This window comes from Acinonyx jubatus, chromosome E4 (genome assembly GCF_027475565.1).
Source record: "Acinonyx jubatus isolate Ajub_Pintada_27869175 chromosome E4, VMU_Ajub_asm_v1.0, whole genome shotgun sequence".
NCBI classification, from domain to species: Eukaryota; Metazoa; Chordata; class Mammalia; order Carnivora; family Felidae; genus Acinonyx; species Acinonyx jubatus.
In genome coordinates this window covers 14,495,404-14,521,077 of record NC_069395.1, presented here as the reverse complement: position 1 = coordinate 14,521,077, position 25,674 = coordinate 14,495,404, and the positions used below count along the sequence as shown (strand labels likewise).

The following is a 25,674-nucleotide window of genomic DNA, read 5'->3' as shown; positions in this document are numbered from 1 at the left end:
ATAAATAAACATTAAAAATTTTTAAGAATTTTATCAGTACAAGGGCTCAGAAAGACAATACAAAATGAAAAGAGGCTTTCAGGGGTGCCTGGGTGGCTCAGTTGGTTAAGCTTCCTACTTTGGCTCAGGTTTGAGCCCCACATCAGGCTCTGTGCTGTCAGCTGCAGCCTGGATCCTGCTTTGGATTCTGTGTATGTCTCTCTCTACCCCTCCCCTGCTGGCACTCTGTCTCTCTCCCTTTCAAAAATAAATAAACATTAAAAAAAAAAAAAAGGAAAGAGGCTTTCAGACTCCCAACCCTCTACCGATAGCAAACAAGCTGAGAAAGCTCTTCAGTTACAAACATTGACCTCTTTTTGTTTATGTTTTTCATGAAGGCTGATTCAAAGGTGGAACAAACCAAGATAACAAAGGATAGAAATCAGACCCTCAGAAAATCATTTTGAAGCAGCAAGACTGGACTGTAATCAAGGAACTGGCAACATGTGACCTTAATTTCAGAATTGCTATGGATCAGTAATGACTGTGTACCTCCCACTCTTCCTCCTCCTTTTTGAGTGGGAGTGTTTAATTATTTTATCCCCACACACCACTATATGTTGAGTGGAGAATGTAGGTGGGGCAGTAACTTATGTTTTAGTTCATAGGCCTTCAGATTAAGAGAGACCATTTTCAAGAAACTGCCCTCTGGGGAGCCCCATTGATGTGTGGACCTGATTTCGTTGACAAAATCCTGAACTTTACACCAATGCTACAATGGGAAAAGTCTCTGGGCACCTTGGGAGAGAATGAGAGTATTTTTCATTTGGAAGAATATAATTAATTTGTTACTAGAGGGCAAATTGTGGTTGATTAAAGATGTCTGAAAATCCTTTGCTACTCCTCTCTTTGAGAATTTAGACTGAGCCTGGGTGGCACAGTCAGTTGAGCCTCAGACTTTGGCTCAGGTCACGATCTCATAGTCTATGGGTTTGAGCCCCGCATCAGGCTCTGTGCTGACAGGGCAGAGTCTGGAGCCTGCTTCAAGTTCTGTGTCTCCCTCTCTGTCTCTGCCCCTTCCCTACTCTCTCTCTCTCTCTGTCTCTCTCTCTCTCTAAAAAATAAATAAACATTTTTAAAAAAATGAATTTGGGGGGCGCCTGGGTGGCGCAGTCGGTTAAGCGTCCGACTTCAGCCAGGTCACGATCTCGAGGTCCGTGAGTTTGAGCCCCGCGTCAGGCTCTGGGCTGATGGCTCAGAGCCTGGAGCCTGTTTCCGATTCTGTGTCTCCCTCTCTCTCTGCCCCTCCCCCATTCATGCTCTGTCTCTCTCTGTCCCAAAAGTAAACAAAAAGGTTGAAATAAAATAAAATAAAAAATTAAAAAAAAAATGAATTTGGACCAAGAGATAGTACCTCTAACACTGTTTAAATATAAGGCTTTGCCCACCCAGATGACTCAGCTGGTTGAGCACCTGACTTCGGCTCAGGTCATGATCTCACAGTTCATGGGTTCAAGCCCCACATCACACTCGCTGCTGTCAGCCTGTCAGCACAGAGTCCACCTGGGATCCTCTGTCCCCCTCTCTCTGTCTTTCCTCTGCTTGTGCTCTCCCCTAAATAAACAAATTTTCTTAAATGGCACAAAAAGAAAAATTGTTAAAATTTGAAGTTTCTTGCTAGTTTGATATGTGAAAGTATAAATAAGTGCTAGAAAGAAGAACATCACCAGGAAGAAGCAAGAAGAAAATAATCAACATCCCCGTGGCCTAGATGCAGAAAGCAGTGCGAGCCTGTAAGCCAGAAAGATCCTATCGTCTTGCTATGCAGCAATTTGGGCAAGGCTGGAAGCAACGAGTCCTCCCAAACTGAGGTGTCTCATGGCACCCATCTCCTGGTGAGAAAGTGTAGCCTTTACCGAAACAACGTGAAGTGCTTCTTCCTTTCACAAGATGATAGGTCATGAATTTACTGGCATTACTGATGACTTGGAATTCTTTCTGGATATAGCTCACTTGGACCCAATTTTAATTTATCTACAACTTTTCAAGAACATTCAAGAACATTTTCAAGACAACGAGATACACGGGCACTCATGCATGGAGATCTAAAATGTCAAATAGCTCACTGTGTCTTGTCTTCTCTGGAGAGATGTGTTGCCTGTGGGGAGATGAGGAGATGGGCAGTCACCCCATGCTGCTGAGTGAGAGAGGTCTCTTGGTACATCACCATGAGCCTTCCCTCAGATTTGGGGGAAAATATGGCTGGGCTACAACTGTGTAAAACTCTCACTTGACGGAAGGAAGCTTAGAGTGCAGCATTTCTGAGTGTTCAACTTTTCTATCTTCCCCGCCAGACTGAGTAACTCGAGGGATATCTATTTCTCTTTCTTCTTTGGGCCTCCAGAACATAGCACAGTGCATGCCATGTGGCTGATATTTCATTTCAATAAATATCAATTGAAATGAAAAGAGTCTTATCTATGCATGTTCCAAAACAGCTCCTCCCTATGTGATGTACTCACCCTCTCCGGGCATGATACAAAGTCAAATTCTATAAACTCTGACCTACAGGGCCCCACAGGATCCGTAAGCCCTCCACCTCATAACCTAAACCTCTCTGATGCGTCTCCTATACTCGTCCTCTTGTTCACTGTCCTCCTTGCTCGAACGTACCAGGCCAGCTCCTCCCACAGCAGTTACTCCTCTGCAGTTACTGTTCCCCCTGCCTGAAATGCTCTCCCCGCAGACATCTGTAAGGATGACTTCATTCCTTCAGGTTACACTCAAATGTCATTTTCTCACAGATGCCTTCCCTGTCCACCTGACCTCAATTTCACCCTCCCAAATATTTCATATCCCCTTCCCTTCATTTTCTTCAGAGCACTTACAGAGATCTTATATTCTGTATATTTACCTACTCATATCGTTTACCAAGTGTCTCTCTACTAGAATATAAGCTCCATGAACCCAAGAACTTTTGTCTGTTTCATTTGCTCCCCAGCACCTGGAACAGTGCTATTTGGCTGCTGTTTGATATAAATTCAATGAATGAATGGATGAATGAATGAATGAGTTTATTGCAGGCTAATTTCCAACCCATGAGCTATCTCTCAATGGTACTTTTTGGTGTAAGTGGACACAGAGGGAAGAAAGAATCAATGAAAGATTTATTAATGGGTGTGTATGTGTGTTTTTTTTCCCCAAGATCCTGATCTCATACTATGCCTGTTAAAAGGTCTGCATTCTGTGTAGGTGTTATAGATAAAATACATTAAGACAGGCACGTTTCCATTTTATGGATATAAATGTCTTAGTTATCTTGAGAGAAATGTATGTATAAAGTCATCACCACAGATAACAGTGATTGCTGGTGGGTCCTAACTCCGGATGTCATCTCATTGGCAAGTTCCCAATTAGAATATAATGATTTGCTGCTACTTTAAACCAAACTAAAAACAACCCATGAGTTGCTTGATGTGTTTAAAGAAATGAGCTGGCTCATGCAGTATCTCCTGGACTTACAATATTTATCAAAAAGCTGAATTTTTTGACCCTAATGATGCTTACTTAAAGTACGGCATGCTATTACATAAGATGATCATTATGTTTTACAAACTTATGGGAAAAGCAGTTCACCATAGAATTTTAATCCTCACACACTGAGAATAATTTTACTAAAGTCTAATTTAAATATTTTCTGTTATGATTCTGACATCATTAATGAAAAACAGAAAATAAAGGAGTCAGTCATCACGTTACTGAGAATGTGACAACCATTTGGATATTTTCCTTTTTTAAATGTTTTTTAAATTTTTTTAATTTTTACCAAGCTGTATATTTTCTAACTTGCAGAGACAATGCAGGGTAGTTATGACTCTGCATTTCTCTCCACATCATGCTGTCTGTCCTCCTCCTTCAATCACTTACCCATTGGTGTTTCTGTGGTGTCTCTCTCTCCCAACATCAGCCCACTGGGTCAGTGGTAAATATGGAATTGGCAAGAATCTCTAGTGCTAGATGGTTGTGGATAAATTAGAAAATTTGAAGGCTTACAAATGGGATATGCAGTAACAGATTAATCATGGGAAAGTCAATCAACTCTATTAAGCCTCCATTTACTTATCTATAAAATCGGGACATAAAGAATGCTTAACTCATAGGGATTTCAAAGTGCTTTAAGTACCACACCATTGATTTTCATTTATATACAGCAGTGTATATAGAGAAAGAAATCATAGCGGTTAAAAATACTGGCTTTACAATTTACCGTAACTGAGTTCAAATCCTGATTCTGGTACTAAACGACCTTCAGAAAGCTACATTACCTCTCTTAGCCTATTTAGTTATATATAAAATGGAGACAATACTTTATGAAATGTTGTGAGAAGTCAAATAATTTTTAAAATTAAGCAGAATTAAAGAATTAAGTGGAATTAAAGTTCTTGTGATAGAGTAAGCACTCAATAAACAGTTTGTATCATTACAATTGTTATAAACCCATTTCCAAGCCCAGCCTGGTAAATTTCCTTTGGTTTTCTTGTCACCAAACTAAATTGTCTTCAGTTCCTTACCCTTCACTAAATGACACCTAGATCTTCAACTTCTCTAGAATATTTTTTGATACTCACAATACTCTTAGAGAGTATTTATAGACAGCAGTCTTTAAAATAATTCCATCAAGCAGATGATGGATAGTTAATGCGTCACCAAAAAGTTCAAAATTCTTTATGTGTCACCAAAAGTTGTACTGGCATTGCTTTCACAAATTTTTGCTCTACAAAACCCACATCTGAGGCATCTTCCTAATGTAGTAACAGTAGCTAGAAATTATTTAGCACTTACTGTGTGCCAGACCCTGTTCAAAGCACCTTACTGATACTTAATTCCCCCACAACCCTGTTCAGTAATTGTATTACTAACCTCATCGTAATGTGGGGAAACTGAGAAACAAAGATATTCATCTAGCTGGAAGACCAAGGTTATCACACTAGGAAGTAGGTAAGGGAAGAAATGAATCCACACAGTCTAATTCTGGATCCTACGCTCTTAACCACTCTACTAAACTTCTTAATGCGAACACCAACAGTTCTAAGACCTATATTCAGCTTGGCCAACCTTGCGGCCTGACGTTCCTGGCGACCTGCCAGGCCTACACTTTACATTGTGTAGACCTGGCCTCAGAGTCTGCAGCTGTATTTAGTCATGCTTGCCACAGCCAGTCATTAAAATCGATATGATTGGGCCATCAGTCACATGATACTCTATTCTGATTCTCATCATTAACATCTACAGGAAAAAAACTCTGGGTTCATTCAAGCCAAACACTAACTAGCCCCTCTGCTCACATTAGATAGGGATTATGCAATCTTAAAAACAAAGAAAATGAATCACACAAAAATGCATAGAACAGGGAAAAACACCCACTTTGGTCTCAGTCATCTTCCTATTTCATGTGGGGGTAAGACAGGTATAAAGCCTTAAGTAATATAGCTGACCCTTGAACAACACAGGGGTTGGGGAGCCCACACCCCCATACATCAAAAATTCACATTTTTGACGCATGGGTAGCTCAGTCAGTGAAGATCAACTCTTGATCTCGGCTCAGATTGTGATCTCACTGTTTCTGAGTTGAAGCCCCACATCGGGCTCTGTGCTGACAGTGCAGAGCCTGCTTGGGATTCTCTCTCTCTCTCCCTCTCTCTCTCTCTCTCTCTCTCTCTCTCTCTCCTCTCCGCCCCTCCCCACTCCCTTCTCTGTCTCTCAAAATAAATAAACATTAAAAAAATATGTAAAAAAATCCACATGTAACTACCCATAGCCTACTGTTTACCAGAAGCCTTACTGATGACACAATTAACACATATTTTATATACTATATGGATTATATACTGTATTCCTACAATAAAGTAAGCTAGAGAAAATGTTATCAGGAAAATCATAAGGATGAGAAAACACATTTGTAGTACCATATTGTATTTATTTTTAAACAGTGGGCCTGCACAGTTCAAATCTGTGTTGCCCAAGGGTCAACTGTACGGATTCCTAATAAAACAATAAGGGATGATTTATCCAATTTCAGGCTTAGAGTACAAAAACTTCTCATTCTATTCTGGGTTACTGAAACTGAAACAGCACCATGAACCACTGTGCAAAAACTGAGTTCCAACAAGGCCTTGTACAAGCCAATTTGAAGGGGTCCACGTCCCAAACACATTTGGGGCATTTATAGACTTAGCTTTGTTTTACTCTAGATAGAGGCTGTTTGTGTCATTGGTACTAAATTCAACAGATTCAAAATATCGTTTTATCGCTCTAACTGCAAGAAACAGTAGTAGCCCTTCCACATTAATCCCTTCAAATCCATGCTGTGAAAATAACCCAGCAACAGACCATGTAAATGTCTGAATCCCTCTCCAGATCTGCCCTAATGACTGAACGCCTAACTCCGATATAAAATTGAAAGAGAGTAAAAAAATAAATAGGTTACATTTCTTTTCTATCTGCCAACCCTTTTCCAGTAGATTCATTTTAATTTCATTTAGTCCTACGACATAAAGGCATGGTTCGTTTTCCAAGTATGATCTCTGTGCTTTTCTTGTAGCTTGGCTAGGTTTGATTTACTTAGGAGAGAATGTCCCTTGAGTAAACATTACATGGTTTTAAAAATAACAGAAGCATTATTTGAAACAAAGGTTGAATTGGAAAGTAAATGTAAACTTAAGGTTTAATTACATGTTGTGTCATAATGTAACTTCTTAGCCAGGGATTTAAAACGCTCTACAACTGAGCACTAACTTGCCTTTCCAGTATTTTCTTGCCCTTTTTACTGACGTGGGAGAAACTGTGTGGACTTTGGGGGTCAGTTAGTCACAAACATTTACTAAGAAAATATTATGTACAAATTAGAGTAATAGGTACCAGGGGACCCAAAAACGAATAAGATTATTAATAATAACATAAATCCTGCTCCATTCCTTTGAAAAGTTCAGTTTAATAAAAAGAAACACACAAAAGTAATTGTAAAGTAGTATACGTGAATACAAGTACACTTAATATACAATGAAATGACTCCTGGGGCTACTGGGTGGCTCAGTCCGTTAAGCATCTGACTTCAGCTCAGGTCATAATATCATAGCTTGTAAGTTCGAGCCCTGCGTCGGGCTCTGTGCTGACAGCTTAGAGCCTGGAGTCTGCTTCGGATTCTGGGTCTCCCTCCGTCTCTGCCCCTCCCCTGCTCATGCTCTTTCTCTCTCTTTCAAACATAAACATTAAAAAAAGAATATACTTATAAAAAAAAAAAAAAGACTCCTCCTAGATATCCCCATGGCATCTCATGTTCAAACTCACTCCAAACTAGTTTTCTTCTAGTGTTCCTTATCTCCCTGACTGGCTTTGTCATCCATCCAAGAACACAGGGACCATCCTCCACCTTCTCCCTCATCTACCATACCTAATCTTAAATATGAATTATTTCATCCCTGTTATCACAGCCCTAATTCAGCATATCTGTATATTTTCCTTGAACTAACAAGTCGAGCATTATTCACTCAGCTCACTCTCAAACTCATTCTTCACACATTAGCCAGGATGAATTCTTTCAAAACACAAATGACAACCCTGACCATGATCTTCTCTTGCTCATTTTATACTGGCTTTCCCTTCCTCTTAAAGAGAATCCTCCTTGACACGGCCTATGAGGTTCTTCAGGGTCTAGCCCCTACTTACTTCTCCTGCCTCATCTTGTACCTCCTCCCTCCACCCATGCCCCCACCGGACCTGGTCTTTTTTCAACCCCTTCACATATTCTGATGGTGTTCAGGACATGCTACCCCAAAATATGGTATCTTGACATACTGAATATTTTAAGCTGAAAGAGTGTGAGCAAACAGCAGAGCAAGAAGGTCTCTCTGACCTTCCCTCACGCTTCTCCCCTGACACAGATCAGAACCTCGTGTGAGAGGTGCCCTCTCTGTACCCACAGGAAAGAAACATTCCTGTGTCCAAGGTGGAGGGACACCAGGAAGAAATCAAATGAATAGGCCTTGTTTTTCTTTCCCTCCATTTACTACACTTAGCTCATACTCTTTGCCTTGTGTCTTTCCATGGCTTTCCACTCAAACCTAGCACAAAAACATTCAGGTTTAATCATTTCTTTGGATCTCATTTTCTCATGAAGGTTCCCGTGTCACATTAAACTTAGATTAAATAAATGTGTGCAATCTTCTGTTAATCTGTCTTTACCAGTTTAATTTTTCAGTACCATTCAGGAACCCTAAGAGTATCAAAGGCAACTTTTTCCTCTTCTAGAACCCCAAATTCCCCCCTAACATAAAGGTTTTGTACACGGTTCCCTCTGCCTACCTAATTCACTGTTCCTTCCCCACTTAAGCGCACTTCTTCGCTGGTAAAAGTCCCCTGTTCTCCCTGACCAAGTTAAATTCTCGTACTGTAGGCTAATCATTGTGCCCTTTTGTTCATTTTCATAGCTATGTATCATAGCTCTCATTTTATGTTTGTTTTTGGGGAATATCCAATCAATTTCCAACCCTGCCATTAGACTTTAAGCCCCATAAGGGCAGGGACCGTATCTACTTCTCCTCATCACATCCAATGCTTAACACAGTGACTAAAAGGGACAGATATTCAATAAAATCCATGGAATAAATGAAACAACAAGGAAACAGTGATGAACTCTGCCTAGGGAAAGCTGGGATAATGCCACGGAAGAGGTGTCAGCTGTGTCCGGTGTTGAAAATACATAATGATTCATTAGGCAGAAGGAACACATGAGCAGAGACACAAAGAAATGAAACAGTCTGACATAGCTCAGTATAACTGAAGCTGTGGGTGTGATCTGTTTGGAGGAGGGGAACAGTAAAGTGTCAGAAATGAGGCTGGAGAGACTCAGGGACTAACCCACAGAGAGCCTTTTGTGCTCTGCAAAGCAATTTGGACTTTTGCCATGGGAAATCACTGAAGGGTTGTAAAAAGGGAGTAAAATGATCATCAGATTTGCATTTTAGAAAAATCACTCTCATGGTAGTGTGAAGGATGTCCTTGATAGGTTGATATTGGAGACAGGGTGACCAGTTAGGAGGCCATCCTCCAAGTCTACGTGAGAGATGAAAAAGGCACAAACCAAGGCAGTACTCGGGGCTTAAGCAGAGCAGGCGGCTTCGAAAGATATTTAAGAGACGAAAGTGACTGATAACGGAGAGTAAGGTAAAAGAAAAAGTCTAAGTATACTACCGTGGTCTCTGGGCATGTAGGAGGGTGGTGTGGCCATTAACCCAGTTAGGGAGTACAGGACGTGAACTCAGTTTGGATAGATAGGTGAGTGTGTTTCTAAACCCAATGGAACTTAATATCTGAGGGCCTTCATGCCAGAACGATGGTGTCCCCCAACGTCCTTCTCCTCTTCCGTCTAAATGCAGTTTCAGCTGAGCACATAACCACCTCGCAGGGACTGCACTATCTAGCCTCCCTAGGTGCACATGACTGAGTTCTTGACAATGGAATAGGAGCCAAAGTACTCAACCTGTGTGTCATTTGCTTAAAAGGAAACTGCTTGCCCTGGATTTCTTCTCAGATAACCAGGAGTTGGGTTAGCAGAAAAACATTATGGAAAGAACCAATGGTCAGTGAAGCAGACAGGCCAGACCAAGCATTCCATTAAAAACACTTATTCTGGGGGGGGGGGGGGGGATATATATATTTTTTTAACTTATTTAATTCATCGTATATTGGAGTCTAGCTTAAAAGTGTTTCTTTTATGCCCTAATACACACTTTCAAGTAGAGAAATCCAGTAGACAACTGTTTACACCAGTCTGGACCTCCAAAAAGAAGTCTGAACCAACAGTGGGGAACCGACACCTCTTAGCATCTAGAAAGTAATAAAATCCATGGGAATAAAATTTAAAAAAGAACCTGGATTTGTATCCTGGCCCCACTTTTTAATATGAATGTGATTTTGAGTAAGTTATATCTATGAGCCTATATTATATCAGCCTGTAATAATATTTGTATTAAGGTAACTAACTGCTATAAAGTTAAATCTCCACATCCCAGTAGCTCAACACCAAGAAGTTTATTTCTCACTTATGTGAACCCCAATTGCATATTAAGCAGGACCCAGGCTCCTCCATCCAGCAGCTCTTTCTCCCCTAAGATCTTGAAGTCTTTTGTTTCCAGGCTTTTCCCTTCCACAGTCCATGGTAGAATGGGCACATATGCTTCTGAACGACTTCAGCCTGAAAGTTACTCCACACTTCATTGTTGAAAACCACCTAGAGGCAAAGGGGCCTAGGAAATGAAGCTCCCCCTTGGAAGTCACTTGCCAGTAGAGGCCCTGTACAATAATGGCACACAAAGAGTGGTGAACAACGGCCTCAAAAGTAATCCCCCTGCTTGTCTTGGAGATGAAAAGCAAAAAGGAATGGATAATGCACTTAACAGTGTATCATGTCTAAGGGACCCTCAATAGTGTTAGATCCTACCTTCTTCCCTGTTACTTCCCCCTCTTCCTCCATCCCAAATACACCTCTGTGTTCCAAATAGGCCTTATATTCTCCCATGTTCATGCCTTTATTCACATTTTTATCTTTATACGCAAAACCCTAAGGATATTTTTTTTCTTTTCTGCTACAACAATTCCAATTCTACCCACTTTTTTTTTGAAATTTATTTATTTTGAGAGAGAGAGAGAAAGACAGACAGACAGACAGACAGCATGAGAAGGGGAAAAGCAGAGAGAGAGGGAGAGAGAATCCCAAGCAGACTCTGCGCCATGAGCACAAGAGTCCAACATGGGGCTCAAACCTACGAACCGTGAGATCATGACCTAAGCTAAAGCCAAGAGTTGGGTGCTTAACCGACTGAGCCACCCAGGCGCCCCACTCAAAGACCAATCTCAAAGAAATCTCCAGAAGTCTGCTTTTTGTAATTCTTCATGGCCAGATTAAGCTCCTTTCAACCACTGTCACTGTACTTACAAGCTTTTTACATACTTCCAAATTTAGCATTTATCAGATATTTGTTTGGTATTGTAACAATATATGTATGTGGGGCACCTGGGTGGCTCAGTCAGTGAAGTATCTGACTTCAGCTCAGGTCATGATCTCATGGTTCATGGGTTCGAACCCTGCATCGAGCTCTGTGCTGACAGCTCAGAGCCTGGAGCCTGCTTCAGATTCTGTGTCTCCTTCTCTCTCTGTCCCTCCCCCACTCTCTGTCTCTCTGTCTCTCAAGAAATGAATAAACATTTAAAAAGTTTAAAAAAATAACCCCAAAACATATGTACTTACCCTTCCTGACAACCTCCAAGCCTAAGAAGATGTAAAGCTCCTTGAAGACAGCAACTGCATTTAACTCCTATTGTTCACAGTGATTAAAAAAGTAAACTGAACTTAGACTTTGAACTTAAGAGACCAACATTTAGAGATCTGGGGTCTCCTCAAAGAATGAAAAGCTGAATAGTCATTCAGGCAACTCTGGAAAGGGGGGAAAACCGTACTTTGCTTCAAGTATTTATATACTCAGGTGAGGGCTCTCTGAGTTACTGGGATATCTGCTTCATTTCTTTCTTTAACTTTGTGTACCCATGAGGAAGCATGTGTGGTAAAACCTGTTTATGAATAAAGCACGTACTTAACGAACAATAAAGCAACATATCTTTAAATATTATCATAACCAAGAAAAACAAACAATTCTGAAGAGGCTTCTTTAAGAACTCTCCACAGGCATGAATCAAGGTGGTGATGTGGCAGTTCTCGGGGTAATTTGATAAATGTCAACAACAAAACTATTGAAATCCCTCCATCAGGTGAACACACCTCTCTGAGTTACCTGAGCATTTGCCAAGTCACTTTCTTCTGTTCAGATATAGCCAGCCACTGCCTTAGCAAAAGAAGAAAAAGGAAAAAAAATGGAAGTAATTGGACTTCAGGCGGTCCACTGAAAATACCTATTATTTTCCTTTTCCCAACAACTATCCTGGTAAAAGTAGACCATGCATAGGCAGGAGGTATTTCTCAGCACACAATCTGATTACATGCACCCAACCAAAGGCTGGGTGCTCCTCAAACAATATACAGTTTTCCATGCAGGGAGATTGGCACGTGAACCCACTAACACTACTCTTCCCACACCAGATGCTCCCAGATGGCCTCTGAATTCCTGAAGGAACCTGAAAGAATCAGTCTGCCTTTCCTCTCTGGCTAGAGAAATCAGAGACATATTCAGGGGTCCACTCCATGTTCAAATTCATCGCCCAGTCCAACTTTCAAAGACAGTCCAGGGACGATCTAGATTCCTGGACACAAGTTCTCAGACTAAAGTCTGCCCATTGCTTATTCCAGTGTTCATCAGGATTTCAGAACAAAGCTACCCTGGAGCGTGAAGGGACAGTGAGATTCCATTGCCTAAGATACACTCCATATCTCTACCAGTGCCACCCATTTGGGCCTTCCAGTGGGGAGGGATCTCACCGAAATGTGTAAGGAGAGTGAGATCCAAAAAAGCATTCTCTAGAACACTAGACCTAGGAGTTATTCTGTATATGCAGGATCCTGTGATTAGTCTGGAAAACATCACAAACAATAGCCTTCTTTCAGATAAGCATAGCGCCTATTAGTACACCGAGGGCTCTGACATGTCCTGCCGTGAAGAAACCTGTTGAACCCACAATATATTTGTCTACACGAAAGCTTCTGAAGCAAAATGCTTATTAACGTCTCTCCTCAATAGACTGTGGGTCCCATGAGGTCAGGGTCCGTGCTCTTTTCTTCACTGCTGTTCCTCAAGTGCTTAACACAGTACTGGATACTTTGATAAATATTTGATGAATTAATGAATATCTTGTGGAAAGAAGGCCCCACAGAACATGCTAAATTTATGACTCTTCACATCTCTATGGACTACTTCACATAAAGACAACCTCCCCAAATAGGAAGATCACTTTAAATCTCATATTCAAATCCCAGTTGGTGAGGTAACTGAATAGTGCACTGGCACTTACTGTTTGTGGTCAGAAAATTTCTCCTTTCCTCTCAAACTATCTTTTGTCAGTGTCAAATTAACTTGATCGTATATTTCAAAATTTTTAGTATCTAGACCAGCAATGCTTAAAATTTACTGTGTATAAAAATCTATTGAGGGGACTGTTCAAGATGCCAAGTCCTGGAGACTCAGTGTTTCTAGAGCGGAGCCCAGCACTCTGCATTTTACGCAAATATCCTACCGTCATCCTGACATGGCTGTTCAGGTAGAACATGCTCTCAGAAATGCTGAACAAGAGACATTGTGGAAAAGGAGCCCCTGACTTGGTACCAGAGCCTGGTTTAAGACTCAGATCTGTGTCCTCACTACTCATGTGGCCATAGCAGTAATCTCTCAGCTTTCCTTCCCTCTCTTGGGACTATAATACATTCCCTAATCTACATACCTAGCTCCAACAGACCTACCTCCTAGCATTAAATAAGGGGAAAACCATTTGTGAAACCATGCCCTGAAACCTAGCAGGTGTTCACACACACTGTTCAACAAATCAATAAGTTCACAGTTATTTTAACGTTGTGGGGAATTAACCAAACTCTATCACAGCAAGCATTCAACACAGAAAGATTTTCTGCTGATTATTTAGAGACAGACAAAACAGAGCTGGACCAATAGTGTATGCATCCATATCAGTCAGCCTGGCAAACTGTTCCTCAGAACATTTGGCTTATGCTTATGGACACAGTAATTACCCAAATCATGGTGAGAGCCAAACTGTGCGACATTGGCCACAACACCCAGAATGTTACAGTATTTCCTCTGCTTGTACCAGACCTTCAAAAAGTGGACTCTTGGGGCGCCTGGATGGCTCAGTAGGTTGAGCGTCCAACTCTTGATTTCGGCTCAGGTCATGATCCCAGGGTTGTGGGTTTGAGTCTTTTTTCAGGCTCTATGCTGAGTGTGGAGCCTGCTTAAGATTCCCTCTCTCCCTCTGCCCCTTTGCCCCTCTCCCTTACTCTCTCTCTCTCAAATAAAATTTTAATTTTAATTTTAAAAAGTGGACAATTCATTCTTATGTCAGCTAACGGCTAAATTATTTGACATCTATATATTTACAGAAGGAAAGATTTCCCATTTATCAAGTATCTTCATTGATAATAATTAATCATTGTTCAAAGAGTAGAATGCAATGGACTACATGTAACAATACAGTCCTCAGTGCATTTAATTCTCTTTCCATTCTGAATACTCTCTGGAGCCTGTAGCACTCAGGATAATTGCTATGAAAACTGCTCAATCGCCCTACAAAGAATCTTTTGAAAACACAAGAAATAGGGTTGATTGTTTCCTAACTTTGCAGTATACTCTGAAGCCTGTCCTTTGGAATAGATCTGATATTGCTTATTATCCACCTTGCATATATAAAATAAGAAAGAAAAAAAATAATCACTGAAAGATCTCTGCTTCAAAGACTATTAATAATTTCTAATTAGTGTATTACTCTATATCCCATATATTAATTTGTTGTCATTTGTGTGTGTGTGTGTGTGCGTGTGTGTGTGTGTTGGCTTTTCTTGCCCTTCTGATACTAAACTTTAAATTTTTAAATGTTTTTCCCATAGCTCAAGCACTCAGTGGATACCCAACAAACTTCGTTGGCTCATCGACCTGTGGTTGATGAGAGCAGCAAGTGAATTTGGAGAACTGAATTCATGCCATAATGTTTATTTTCTATTGTTTATTATTGCCTTTGTGCTTAATGTTCTGGTTGCCATCTACTTCCCGTGCCTATTAGCAGTCTCGTGTTAGCAGGAACAAATGTGATTGATTACAGGGCTCACACAGGTAACCAAGTAAATGAATCAAGCCAAGTTTGGTGACCCCATCAAAAGATGGCAGTGACAGCTTGACTCCAGCAGATTATTGCTGTGGGAGAACGCAGGAATGCCGCCCTGGCATTCCTAGACCTTCAAATGTTTCCAGAAAAGTCGGGCCTGTAATAGGTACCCAATAAATATTTGCTGAATCCATTAATCAGACTCCAATTTTCATCAGAAATCTCTAGATTTTAGATGTAAGCAGCATAATATAGTAGTAAGAATACAGACTCTCAAGTCCGACTGCCTTCATTCAAAACTTAACTCCGCCACCTATCAGCTCCATGACCTTGGGCAAGTTATACAAAACCTCTGGGCTTGGTTTTCTCATCTGTAACAGGGGGAAAGTATCGACCTCACAGGGTTATTTGAGAACTTTTTTTTTTAGTATGCATTAAATCTTAGGATAATATCTGGAACATTGCAAGTGCCACATAAAAAAGGAAGCTCACACTTAAACTTCAAAATGCCTTATAATTTTCACATGTTATCCCATCTTTCCCCACCATAACTGGTGGATAAACATGTGACTCTGTAGACAAGGAAACAGAGTCTCCCTCAGAACCCTCAGGACTGTTCAGGATGACAGCCATGCACGTGACTCACGCAGGAACCCTGGGCATGCACGCTTAGTGTGCAGTGATTTACCCAACAGTGTATCCCTTAAAATGGCAGATGTACAAATCTGGTCCAATACTTCTGATGGACAGAACCAGAGATGTCTCAATCAGTGTTCATCATAAACCCTCTTACTCAATAACTAAATACTGAAATAAAATGAAGATCTGATTCAACCCCCTGTGTGGTTATCTTTAACCCAAATGTGAATTACCCAAAACCAACCAATTTGAGAGAATAATCAAAACCTTTACATTCAATAATGTCCCTTTATATTCCTCTTTTATTAATTTTTGCTTTTAAATTCCATTGCAATAATTTAGTTTCTCTTTCCTCTGACTCTAAGACCTTTCTCCCAGGGGCTTTACAGATACATCACCTGACCACAGGCCCGTGTGTGGCTGTGTGTAAAAACTGCTAAGTTAGGAACACCCTGTCAACCTTTTCTTTCATTTTCCTGGTTGTTGTTGGTTTAAGGCAGATGTTTAATGTTATTTAAACAGAGGAGACTATTTAAAATTTCTTGGAAGATGGATTCGATAATTATATATTTTTAAAAAACACCTACTGTCTTCTTGAGATCAAAGATCTCATTCAGCAGGGTAGACATCTTATCTGAATAACTCAGGACTTCTTCAAAGAAAAAGGTCAGTGTAGCTGTAGCTGTTTCCTTCCCTTGAACAGCAGTAACTTTATGTTACTGCCTGATAACCTGCATTTCACAAAGCTGCTCTCTGCGCATTACAGAAGAGTCTTCTCTTTTTTTAGGGTATGGAGTTTTGAATATTTGTGTTGTGTTGTGTTTAAGACTGAGTCTCCTCACAGAGGAGAAATGCACCTATTGTTACAAATAACTACTACCAAATTGGACTTTATCAAAATTCAAAACTTTTATGAATTGTGGGGCATTATCAAGAAGGTGAACAACTCACAGAACGGGAGAAAATATAAATGTATGCAAGTCATATACCTGATAAGTATGTAATATTCAGAATATATAACAAACTCTCACAATTCAACAGCAAACAGACAAACAACCCAATTAAAAAAATGAGCAAAGGCAGTGAATAGACCTTTCTCCGACTACACTCAAATGGACAACAGGCACATGAAAAGGTGCTTGGCATCGTTAGTCATGGCAAATATGCAAATTAAAACCACAGTGAGACACCACTTGCACCCGCGAGGGTGGCTATGACTGTTTTTTTTAAATAAAAAAAATAAATAAATGGTGAAGATGTAGAGAAACTAGAACCCTGAGACATTTATGGTATGACTCTACAATTGTGCAGACACTGGAAAGTGGTGTGGGGATTCCTCAAAAAGCGAAACACAGAATTATGATGCGACCCGGGAATTTGACTATCCCCAACAGGTCTGAAAACATACATCCGAGCAAAACCTTGTAAACGTATGTCCACAGCAGCATTATTCATAACACCCAAAAAATGCAAACAACACGAATGTCTGTCAACAGAGGACTGCATAAACAAAATGTGGTATATCCATGAAATCCAGGATCATTCAGCCAGAAGAAGTGAAGCACTGAAACATCTATAACATGGATGAACCTCGACGGCACTGTGCTAAGTAACGAAGCGAGAAACCAAAGGCCCCATGCTAAACGATCTCAATTATAAAATGTCCAGAACAAGCAAATCCATACATACAGGCTGCAGGTGAGCGGTTGTGAGGAGAGGGGGAATGGGGAGACTGCTGAATGGGTACAGGTGATGACGATGCTCTGGACTCAAACAGTGGTGTTGGTTGCACATCATTGTGAATCTAATGAGTTACATTATATGTTTGCAAATGGTTTAAATATTTTATGATATCTGGAATTTTATCTCATTAAAAAAAAAATACTGGCTTGAACCCTCAACAGGAAAAGCAAGAACCGTCTTCCCATACAAAGCAACTGCGCACAATGTATCACCCAAATGATATTAAGGAGCAAAAGACTGCATGTAGGTCAGTGCCTGACAACGTGTCCTTGTTCCCTTCATTTCATGGTGCCATTTATCATTAGCCCTTTGCTCTTGAACAACATTTTTGGTTTGTCAGTTTGTCAGTAGAAGCTTCTTTTCTGATGCTGGGTTTCTTATCAAAACTTTAGCGAATTTGGCTATCACTGGTTAACGAATATATGTGGGAACCTTCTCCCTTCTAAATTGCATTAAAATGTTTAATTTGAAAGAAGAGAATATTGATGACTCTGGTAAAGGGAGGTTTATGATTTATCAAAAATCAGTATTTTTTAATGTTTATTTTGAGAGAGAGAGAGAGAGAGAACCCAAACAGGGAGGGGCAGAGAGAGAGGGAGAGAGAATCCCAAGCAGGCTCCGCACTGTCAGCACAAAGCCCAATGTAAGGCCTGATCTCACAAACTATGAGATCATGACCTTAGCTGAAATCAAGAGTCAGAAGCTCACCCAACTGAGCCACCCAGGTGCCCCGATAAATCAGTAATTTGTATCATTAATCCACATGAGACAAATGAAAAGAGAACATTGATATATCTAATAGAAAAAATAAAGAACATTAAGGAAAAACTAATTAGTAAGTCTCCCCCAAAAAGAAGACCTATATTTTCTCCCAAGAAGAAATATCTTTTTTTACTACTTAAATGTTAACCATAAAATAGATTATACGAATGGGTCAGAAGAATATACCATATGCTTAAAATCTTAATTTTTCTGTCCTTCAAACCTTCCTGTCAACTAGGTTATACAATGGAAAATGTTGAAAAATAACTTTAAGCTGGGAAAAAATCTAATTTGAATATATACTTGTTAATAAGCAGTTGATGGCAGATTCAGTTAGATGGGAGGATATAACTACAAAGCAGCATGACCAAGTCACACACAAAGTTCTGAAAAGAAATCTAGTTGTCAATGAATTTCACAGGTGCAATCTCCTGAACTTATGTTCAATAATTTTTAACATACGCCATGATTTTTTTTAATCTCAAAGAAAAATTCTGTATTAAAAAGGCACATTTACCTTTTATGAGGGAACTATTTAAATGTTAATCCGACCAGGTTTATTCCAAATAGGCAGGAGGAGGGAAAAGAGCAGGCATTTAAATAATTCAAGTTTAAAACAAAGAAACTCACTTCCATCTCAAGTATGTGTCTCATTCAGGTGAAAAGCAAAGGCAGTTTTAACCAGAAGTACCTGGAGAATTGTAGTGGGAATAATCCTGTCTCATAGAAGCTGAACATATCTGGTTCATGTACTGTTATTGTAAGGAAATTTGAGAAATACAGAAACTAAAACCAACCTGTTGAAGGTGAACAAGAATTTGATGGAAATAAATGCTTATATTTTATGTCAAAATTAGGTGAGGCAGAGGAGCGCATTATGTATTCAGTGGTCAGATTTTTAACAACACTCAGCCAGATTATGTATCTGAACATTTGGCCAAAACAGTCACCTGAACTGAGAGTTCTGTTTCTTCACGTAAGAGGGGAAATGAAGTTAAAGGATGAGACATATGGAGGAAAGCACTGACGTAATGGAAATTCCTTGTCAAACAGAATCACTCGGTTCTTCCTTTGGTTCTCACGAATTCCCCTTCTCCATTTCCCTTTCAGGCCTGGCGTCCGTTCCCAGATCTGTGTAAATTTAATGATCAAATGGAATCCTGATGGAGACTGTACTCAAATCCTCTAAACTCTCACTTCTTAGTAAAAGGAGTCTCTATGAGGGAGAACAGGTTAGGAATTACCCCACAGCTCGAGTCCTGGGGCTTCTGACCCAAGAAAGATTGTTGGTGGTGACAGAGAACGGAGCTGCTCCAGCTTTTGAGAAAAGTGGCTATTGCCTTCATCCATCCACACACAGCAAACAGTTTTCTTGTTCTGCTTTTTTTTTTTTTTTTTTCCAGTCAAAGCTCTGTCTGGGGACAGGGAGACGGGGAACTGGTGTGGGTTCTAATACCACCGTAGTCCCCAGAAGACCCAGCTTTGCTGTAGAGAGAACAGGAGGGCAGACAAGGGACTAAAAGTGGGGCTTAAGAAGACAGGGGCTGGCAGAGTGCAGCTGAAAGTTTTAGGGCTCATAACACTCTCTTCCTCTGGGAGCGTTCAGGGTGATCTCACCCTTGCGACACAGCAGCTCATGGCACCATGAAAACATGATTTAGGGACTGTCAACTGATTATTCATAAAACGGTGACACCATTTATAACCATGATCTAAGGCCATCTATGAAAGGCAAGGCCTTGCTCCCAAGTGGGCCACCTCTGCCAAACCCTGCCTCTGCATTGTTTCCCTGCTTATGGCCTCTTCTCAAGGCTTCTAGGTCACAGACCCAAAGAATTTGAAGAGGACAGTCCCTTATCCTGCCAGTTTCACAGTTCCTTGAAAACATGAGCTATTTTGGAGAAAAGGGTATTTCTTCTGTTCACTAGTACATTTGGAAACAAAAAGGCCTCCTCTTTCTCTGCCTTCACCTCCTCCCATACACAAAGTTTGGGCACAGAACTCTCTAGTGCTGTCTGGAGGGTGGAAAGTCATCTTCACTCACACTCAGGTAGAAAACTCGGGGTCCTTCCTATCCAGAGCCCCTGTAGGTAAAACCCCAGGGGGGGCTGGAGGCCACTCAGCAGAGGCAGAGCGCAGAAGGACTGGGACAAAAAATAACTTGAAGCCTAGAGACAGAACAAGAAGGATCCTGCAGCACAGCAGCAGAGGAGAGAGCTAAACCAGAGCTTGGGGCAAGTTCATCTTACTTCGTTAAGCCAAGGAAGCTGCCATGTTCTAAGAGCCCATTAGAGACCAGAAAAAAGCCCTACCGGCTCCCAGAATTCCTAACAGCACAATCTGCTGGGTGAGCCCCCTTCTCCCAACACAGTCCAGTCTGAAAGCCTGGGGGGCCTTGCCCACCTTCAGGCCCCAGATTCCATGCCAAAGTAGAACCGCCAGGGTTGGGAAAGACAAGCTGGGCCTTTTCCATCTTTGACCTGCTTGGCGCGTGTCCTAGAACACTGGGGACAGAGTATTTGAACGTGGCTGAGGGTCGGGAGCGGAGAAGGCTGAGTTCAAGTGAGTCACTGTGTGAGCTGATGCACCCACTAGCCAGCCGAGGCCAGAGAACTTGGGCTGGGGGTTCTTGTCTTGGGCAACTCCACCGGCCTCCAAACGCCGTGTGTGTTCTTTTCAAGGGGGACTAGGAGAAAAAACAGCTAGCTAGAGGTCATTCTTTTTGACCATACCGGTCCCTTTACTGCGCGTTTTTTCTCTCGTTGCCCCTTTCCACCTTTCTTTGATGTCATTCTCCCCTTCCTTCCCTGTCTTCCTCTTAAGACTTGCGTGAAGAGGAGAGGCTCAACGCGCCACGGGACAGCAGAGTGGCATTTATGGTCGGGAGTGGGGTGGGGTGGGGAGGGGGAGATACTGAGACGTCGCTCCCCCAGGCCCCGAATGCGGACATTTACCGGTCCCTACCGCTAGTTTCTGGTGCAGAGTTGCATTAAGTTTGACATCTACCCATAACCGCTCATGCGGCCCAGGGAGAGTAGCAGAAACTTTCTTCTGCTTTTAACTTGGCAGTTGAGTTCCTGAAAGCTGTCTTGGGCGGGCAGGGGTGAGAATCGGGACAGCTCTGGGCCAGGTATGGGCGGCCCCCGTCCTGTCAGAACCAGAATGTCCCTGCAGGGCCAGGTCTGGAGAGAAGCAGGGACGTGGGCTGGGATCAGACCCCTCCCTCACCTCGGTGCCAGGGAACTCTGGGTGCACGCACGCTGGACAGTGAGGTCCCCTCTCCCAGGCACTGCCATAGACCCGTCTTGGCTTTTCGCTGCCCACCAGTCTAGCCACGCGGCCGACTGAACGCTTTGGAGATGTGGCCACAGGGGGATTGCAAGCGTGACATCCACTGGGAGAGCAGAAATTGGAGGCGGGTAAGAAGTTAAGCCGGCGAGGGCGCGGGGCCCTGCGCGCGCGCGAGAGAGGGGAGGCCGCAATTCTCCCCTCACTGGCTCCTAACTCCTCCCCACCTCCGTTCTGGGGCTCTGTCCTTCGGCCAAACGGATCTGAGCCCCGGGTTATTTTCAGTCACAACCGCCTCCGCCCCCGCCCCCGCACGTCGTGCCACGGTTCCGGGGGCGGGGGAGAGGAGGGCGGTTGGACCTGCGGGGCGCGAGTCTCACGCCTGACGCCGCGCGCCTGCGAGAAAGCCGGCCTGGCGGCGGCTCCACGCGCACACCCGTTCCCCGCGCCATAAACGCGCGCCGAGCGCTTCTCGCGCCTCTCGCGCCGGGGACTCGGGAAACGCTCCTGCCCGCCCGGCTCCCCGCCCTCTTGACGTCTCACTTCTAAAACACATAGGCATCCTCCAAGGTTCTGGCATTTATAAAAAACAGCACAAGGGCAAGGCCCACGGACCGCCGAGATCCGCCTGCGCCTTTGCGGTCTGCGCAAGCGAGTCCTGTCCGCAGCCGCTGGGGAAAAGGGGGCATCGCAACGCCCAGTTCTACGTGGAATTTAGGGAACTGTCGCTGACCCTATTTCCCAGCTAGCCTTATCCTGTACCCACGTCCTTCCCTCCTTTCTACTGGGGTGGTTCCGAGATTTTGATTAAGACATCTGTCCCAGCATCGCAGAGGGAGGGTCCTAAATGGCGAGGCTTCCCGAGCGCTTGACTCTCATCCCGCGATCCGTGCCACGGCAAAAGGAAAGGTCTGGATCCAAACGCTCCTAGTCCCCTCCCCCAGCGCGCGGGGCCGCGCTCCAGACCCGCTCCATCACGCCCCTCCCCCGCCCTCAGCCCCACACAATTTCCCTGTTGATGAAACACACACGCCCAGCCCACCCCGCCTCCCGCGTAAAGGCCAGTGCTGTCTCTTTTTGTGCCCAGATGCAAACTCAGCTGGAAGTTGAGAGCAGGGCAGAGTCAGAGATGCAAGGAAAGAGAAACAGAAGAGAAAAATCAGAGGGGGTGACAGCGCTGAGCGGAGCTGGAGGTCGCAGGGGCCGGGGCACAGGCGGAGGAAAGCCCTAGGGGCGCGGGCGCGGCGGCGGAGCCGCTGCGCCTCCCCCGCGTCTGCCACCCGCGAGCGCCCAGCGGGGTCAAGCGCGGACTCACATGGTCGGACTGCAGAGCCGCTCTCAACTACTGCGGGTGGGTGGTTTCGGGACTCCCCGAGATCTTCTCCCCGGCTGCCTGCGGTGCGAGGGCAGAAACAAAAACAAAACAAATCACGGGACACAATCGAGACGGGCCGCTCGGCGCCGCGGGGACCTCGCGCACTTCGCGCAGGAAAGCGGGCACGGGGATTCGGGCTGCCGCAAGTAGCCTATAAATAGCGAACTTTTAGACGGAATCAGCTAACAAATGAGAGGAGCGGGCGTACATTTGCGCACAATCCCCCTTTCCGGGGACGACCCGACCACCCCTCCCGCCCCTCTCCAGACAGGATTTGGGAGGGGACAGATTCGGAAAGCGAGGTGGAGTTTAATTTTTGTGGAATTTACGGTAGTTTTGGTATTTTTGCAAGGGGGGCACTCCGCCTCTTTGACCCTCCCTTTCCGCCTACCTTGGCTGCAGCCCCTCCACCCCCACCCCCACACGCTGCCAGGCGCGCAGGTACCTGCCATGAAGGGTAAAGGTCCTGGAGAGCGGCGATCCTAGGGGTTGAGTGTAGTGCAGGGTGGGGGAGGGGAACACGGAGCCGGGCTTCCCTGGGGATTACTTGGAGCGACAGAAGGAAAGCTGAAAACTGCCAGCGTTTGGGGGTTTCCTCAGATGCCAGGAAGGGAATTTAGGTAATCTCGAGTTTGGGAGGGAAGTGCGAAAGGGTGAGTGGAGAGGGCACAAAGGAGTTCCTAGAGTACAGGTTTCCTTTCCCAGGGCAACAGTAACCCTCCGGTGCTAGCAAACCCCCTCTCGGCAACTTTACTTGAACCCTCGGCCCTGGCGGGGCCGGGAGACCGAAGGCGCACGCCGGGGTTGAGTCCTTGCTTGCCTTGGGGGCCGCAAGCTCTCGAAGAAGCGCGTCCTGCCGGCTGGTGCCCCAAGGTCTGGCTCGCTGGCTTCCCGAAGCCGGACACCTTTTCGCCGAGCCCGCTCACACCTGCCGACCGGAAGAGATCTATTTGACCAGGAGTACTGAACACCGCTAGCCGTCCGCCCGCCCCCTTTCCTTGCGCCAAGGCCGGATTGCCAATGGCGATTGGGTTGGTTCGATTTTCATTTTCTTTCCAGGTACTTCTTCAAAACTAAAGCCCCCGAGGACGGCGTACGCTCACTCTCCAAACTCCCTAGTTCAGGAGATTGCTTCACTAAATTTATCCTGGATGTTTCACAGGAACCACAGTCAGCAGTGTATCAATAGGGGCGGGAGGGGGGGTTGGAGAAATTGAGGGCGCAGCAGGTGAAAACCCGCAGCTGAAAGAGGTTGCTCTGCTCCCTTTGGAGGCTCCGTCCTCCACGCAAGGCCTGCGGAGCGGGGTCCAAGCCCGCCTAATGGGCCTAAAGGCGGCCTCTAGCTGGGAGGAGGGAAGAGGGAGCCAGCGAACGGTGCTGCTTTTTCTTTCCATTGCCTACCCCAGCCCGACACCACCATCCCGCCCCCTGTTAACGGAAATGTCAAATGCCTAACCTCTACCCCTCATCCCCCGGAGAAGATTAGAGAGGGCTCCTAACGCACTTGCTGTGGTTGCGTTGCTGCCCCATTCACGCTTCTTCCAACACCGCTTTCTGCCTGTTCCCTCCCCAGAAACGGAAAAGTTATTTTGTTTTTCCCAGAAACCAGCCGAGTTTGTAAGGAGAGGGAAAAAAGCAGAGGCGCTAAGGGGTTACAGTGGCCACTCACCCTGAGGGGTGCGCCCACCGCCCCTGACTCTACTCTTGCAGGCCCGCGGGTCATTTCCAGCCCCTCCTCCCCTCCCTCCACACACACACACACACACACACACACGCACGCACGCACGCACGCACAAGACCGCGCCGCGAGCGCGGGGTCTGAAGGCTGCGCTCCCCGCGCTTCCCAAGGGCCCGGACTGAAGCGCACTTAAGGGTGCTCCCAGACGGAGGTGGACGGAGCCCGGGCGGCCCGAGGCACACCAGCCTGGCTGGCGCTTCCCTTGCTACGTACCTGTCCCAGCCTCCCTGCTCTGATCGACACCCCAGCTGGGAAGCCCGGCCTGGAGCCCGCCGCGTCTAGCGGAACCCGCCCCCGCCCTCTCCCGGCGCGCCCTCGCCCTCCCGGACGCTGGGCCAGATATGGGGCGGTCTCTCGCGGGCCATTGGCTTGGATCACTGTTTCGAGCTGATTTAGAGCATTTCCCCAGGTGTGGGGATCCCCTTGGTGGGCTGGGAAGAGAGGGTCCAGGCCAGCGCCTTACCTTTCACCCCACCCACACCTCCCCCCATTCCCTTGGGTTAACTCCGCAAGGAAAGCGGATGGAAACCTTGCTGGTGGAGTGTGGAGGTCAGGTGGGTGCTTGCGGCTTTTCTCTAAGGTTCTGGGTAATCGTACTAAAGGAACAGGCCCTATGGAGACAAAAACGACGCACAAGGCAGCGTTCCCTTGGCTGTGTTCAGCGCGAAGTTCACGTCTATTGTTTTCTGCCTCGGGGAAAGCTGCCCAGTGTGATAGATCTTTTTAGAGCCCATCACTGGAAGAAAAATCCTGGTGATAACGATTATCTCCTGCTCGCGCTATCTCGCCATCGCCCCAATTCATCTCCCTCTCTCTCCAGCCCCTCGGGGAGAGGAGGAGAGTAAGGGGCTGGCGGGAGGATGGGCCAAGCCGCTGCCCTCGGATGGAGCGGAGAGGCACCAGGCCACCTCATCCGTCCCATTCCGCTCCGGGCTGGGGAGAGAGGACACCGCGGGTTTCTTTCCCTGCCAAGCCTCACGCTTCTTTCAAATGATTTTAGTCTGGTGCTCCGGTCTATCCATATACATTTCCAATCTCATGGCTCATAAACTATTAGCAAAATGGTTTCATTATTCACCTTCTGTATCCTACAAAAGGGAGAAAAGAAGGGAGAGGCAGGAAGGCAGAATGGGGGTGGGGGGGTAGTCGTTGGACACTAGTTAGCAATGATACTGCCCGTGTTTAAATCATGGTTCAGACTGCCTTCTTCAAGCTGACATTCAACAAATCTGATCCGTTTCCAAGGATCTGCAGCCGACCCCTTCTCCCCCCCTCTACCCTGCCCTCTTTCGCTCCTTCTCTCCATCCATCACTATCC

At 44.7% G+C, this 25,674-nt stretch overlaps 1 protein-coding gene across 3 annotated transcripts in view; it reads right to left on the bottom strand.

The window, feature by feature from the left end:
* Positions 1–24,723, bottom strand: part of ESRRG (estrogen related receptor gamma) — a 624,471-nt gene extending 599,748 nt beyond the window's left edge. For all 3 annotated transcript variants that reach the window (XM_053208859.1, XM_027074972.2, XM_027074969.2), the window contains exons 1-3: positions 24,570–24,723; positions 23,373–23,546; positions 22,559–22,636 (exon numbers count right to left, since the gene is read on the bottom strand). Coding sequence is in view for 1 of the 3 variants with exons in the window: in XM_027074969.2 (XP_026930770.1) it covers positions 22,559–22,560 (2 nt within the window). In the remaining 2 variants the exon portion in view is untranslated. The remainder of the gene's footprint in view (positions 1–22,558; positions 22,637–23,372; positions 23,547–24,569) is intronic.
* Between the last annotated feature and the right edge of the window lie 951 nt (positions 24,724–25,674).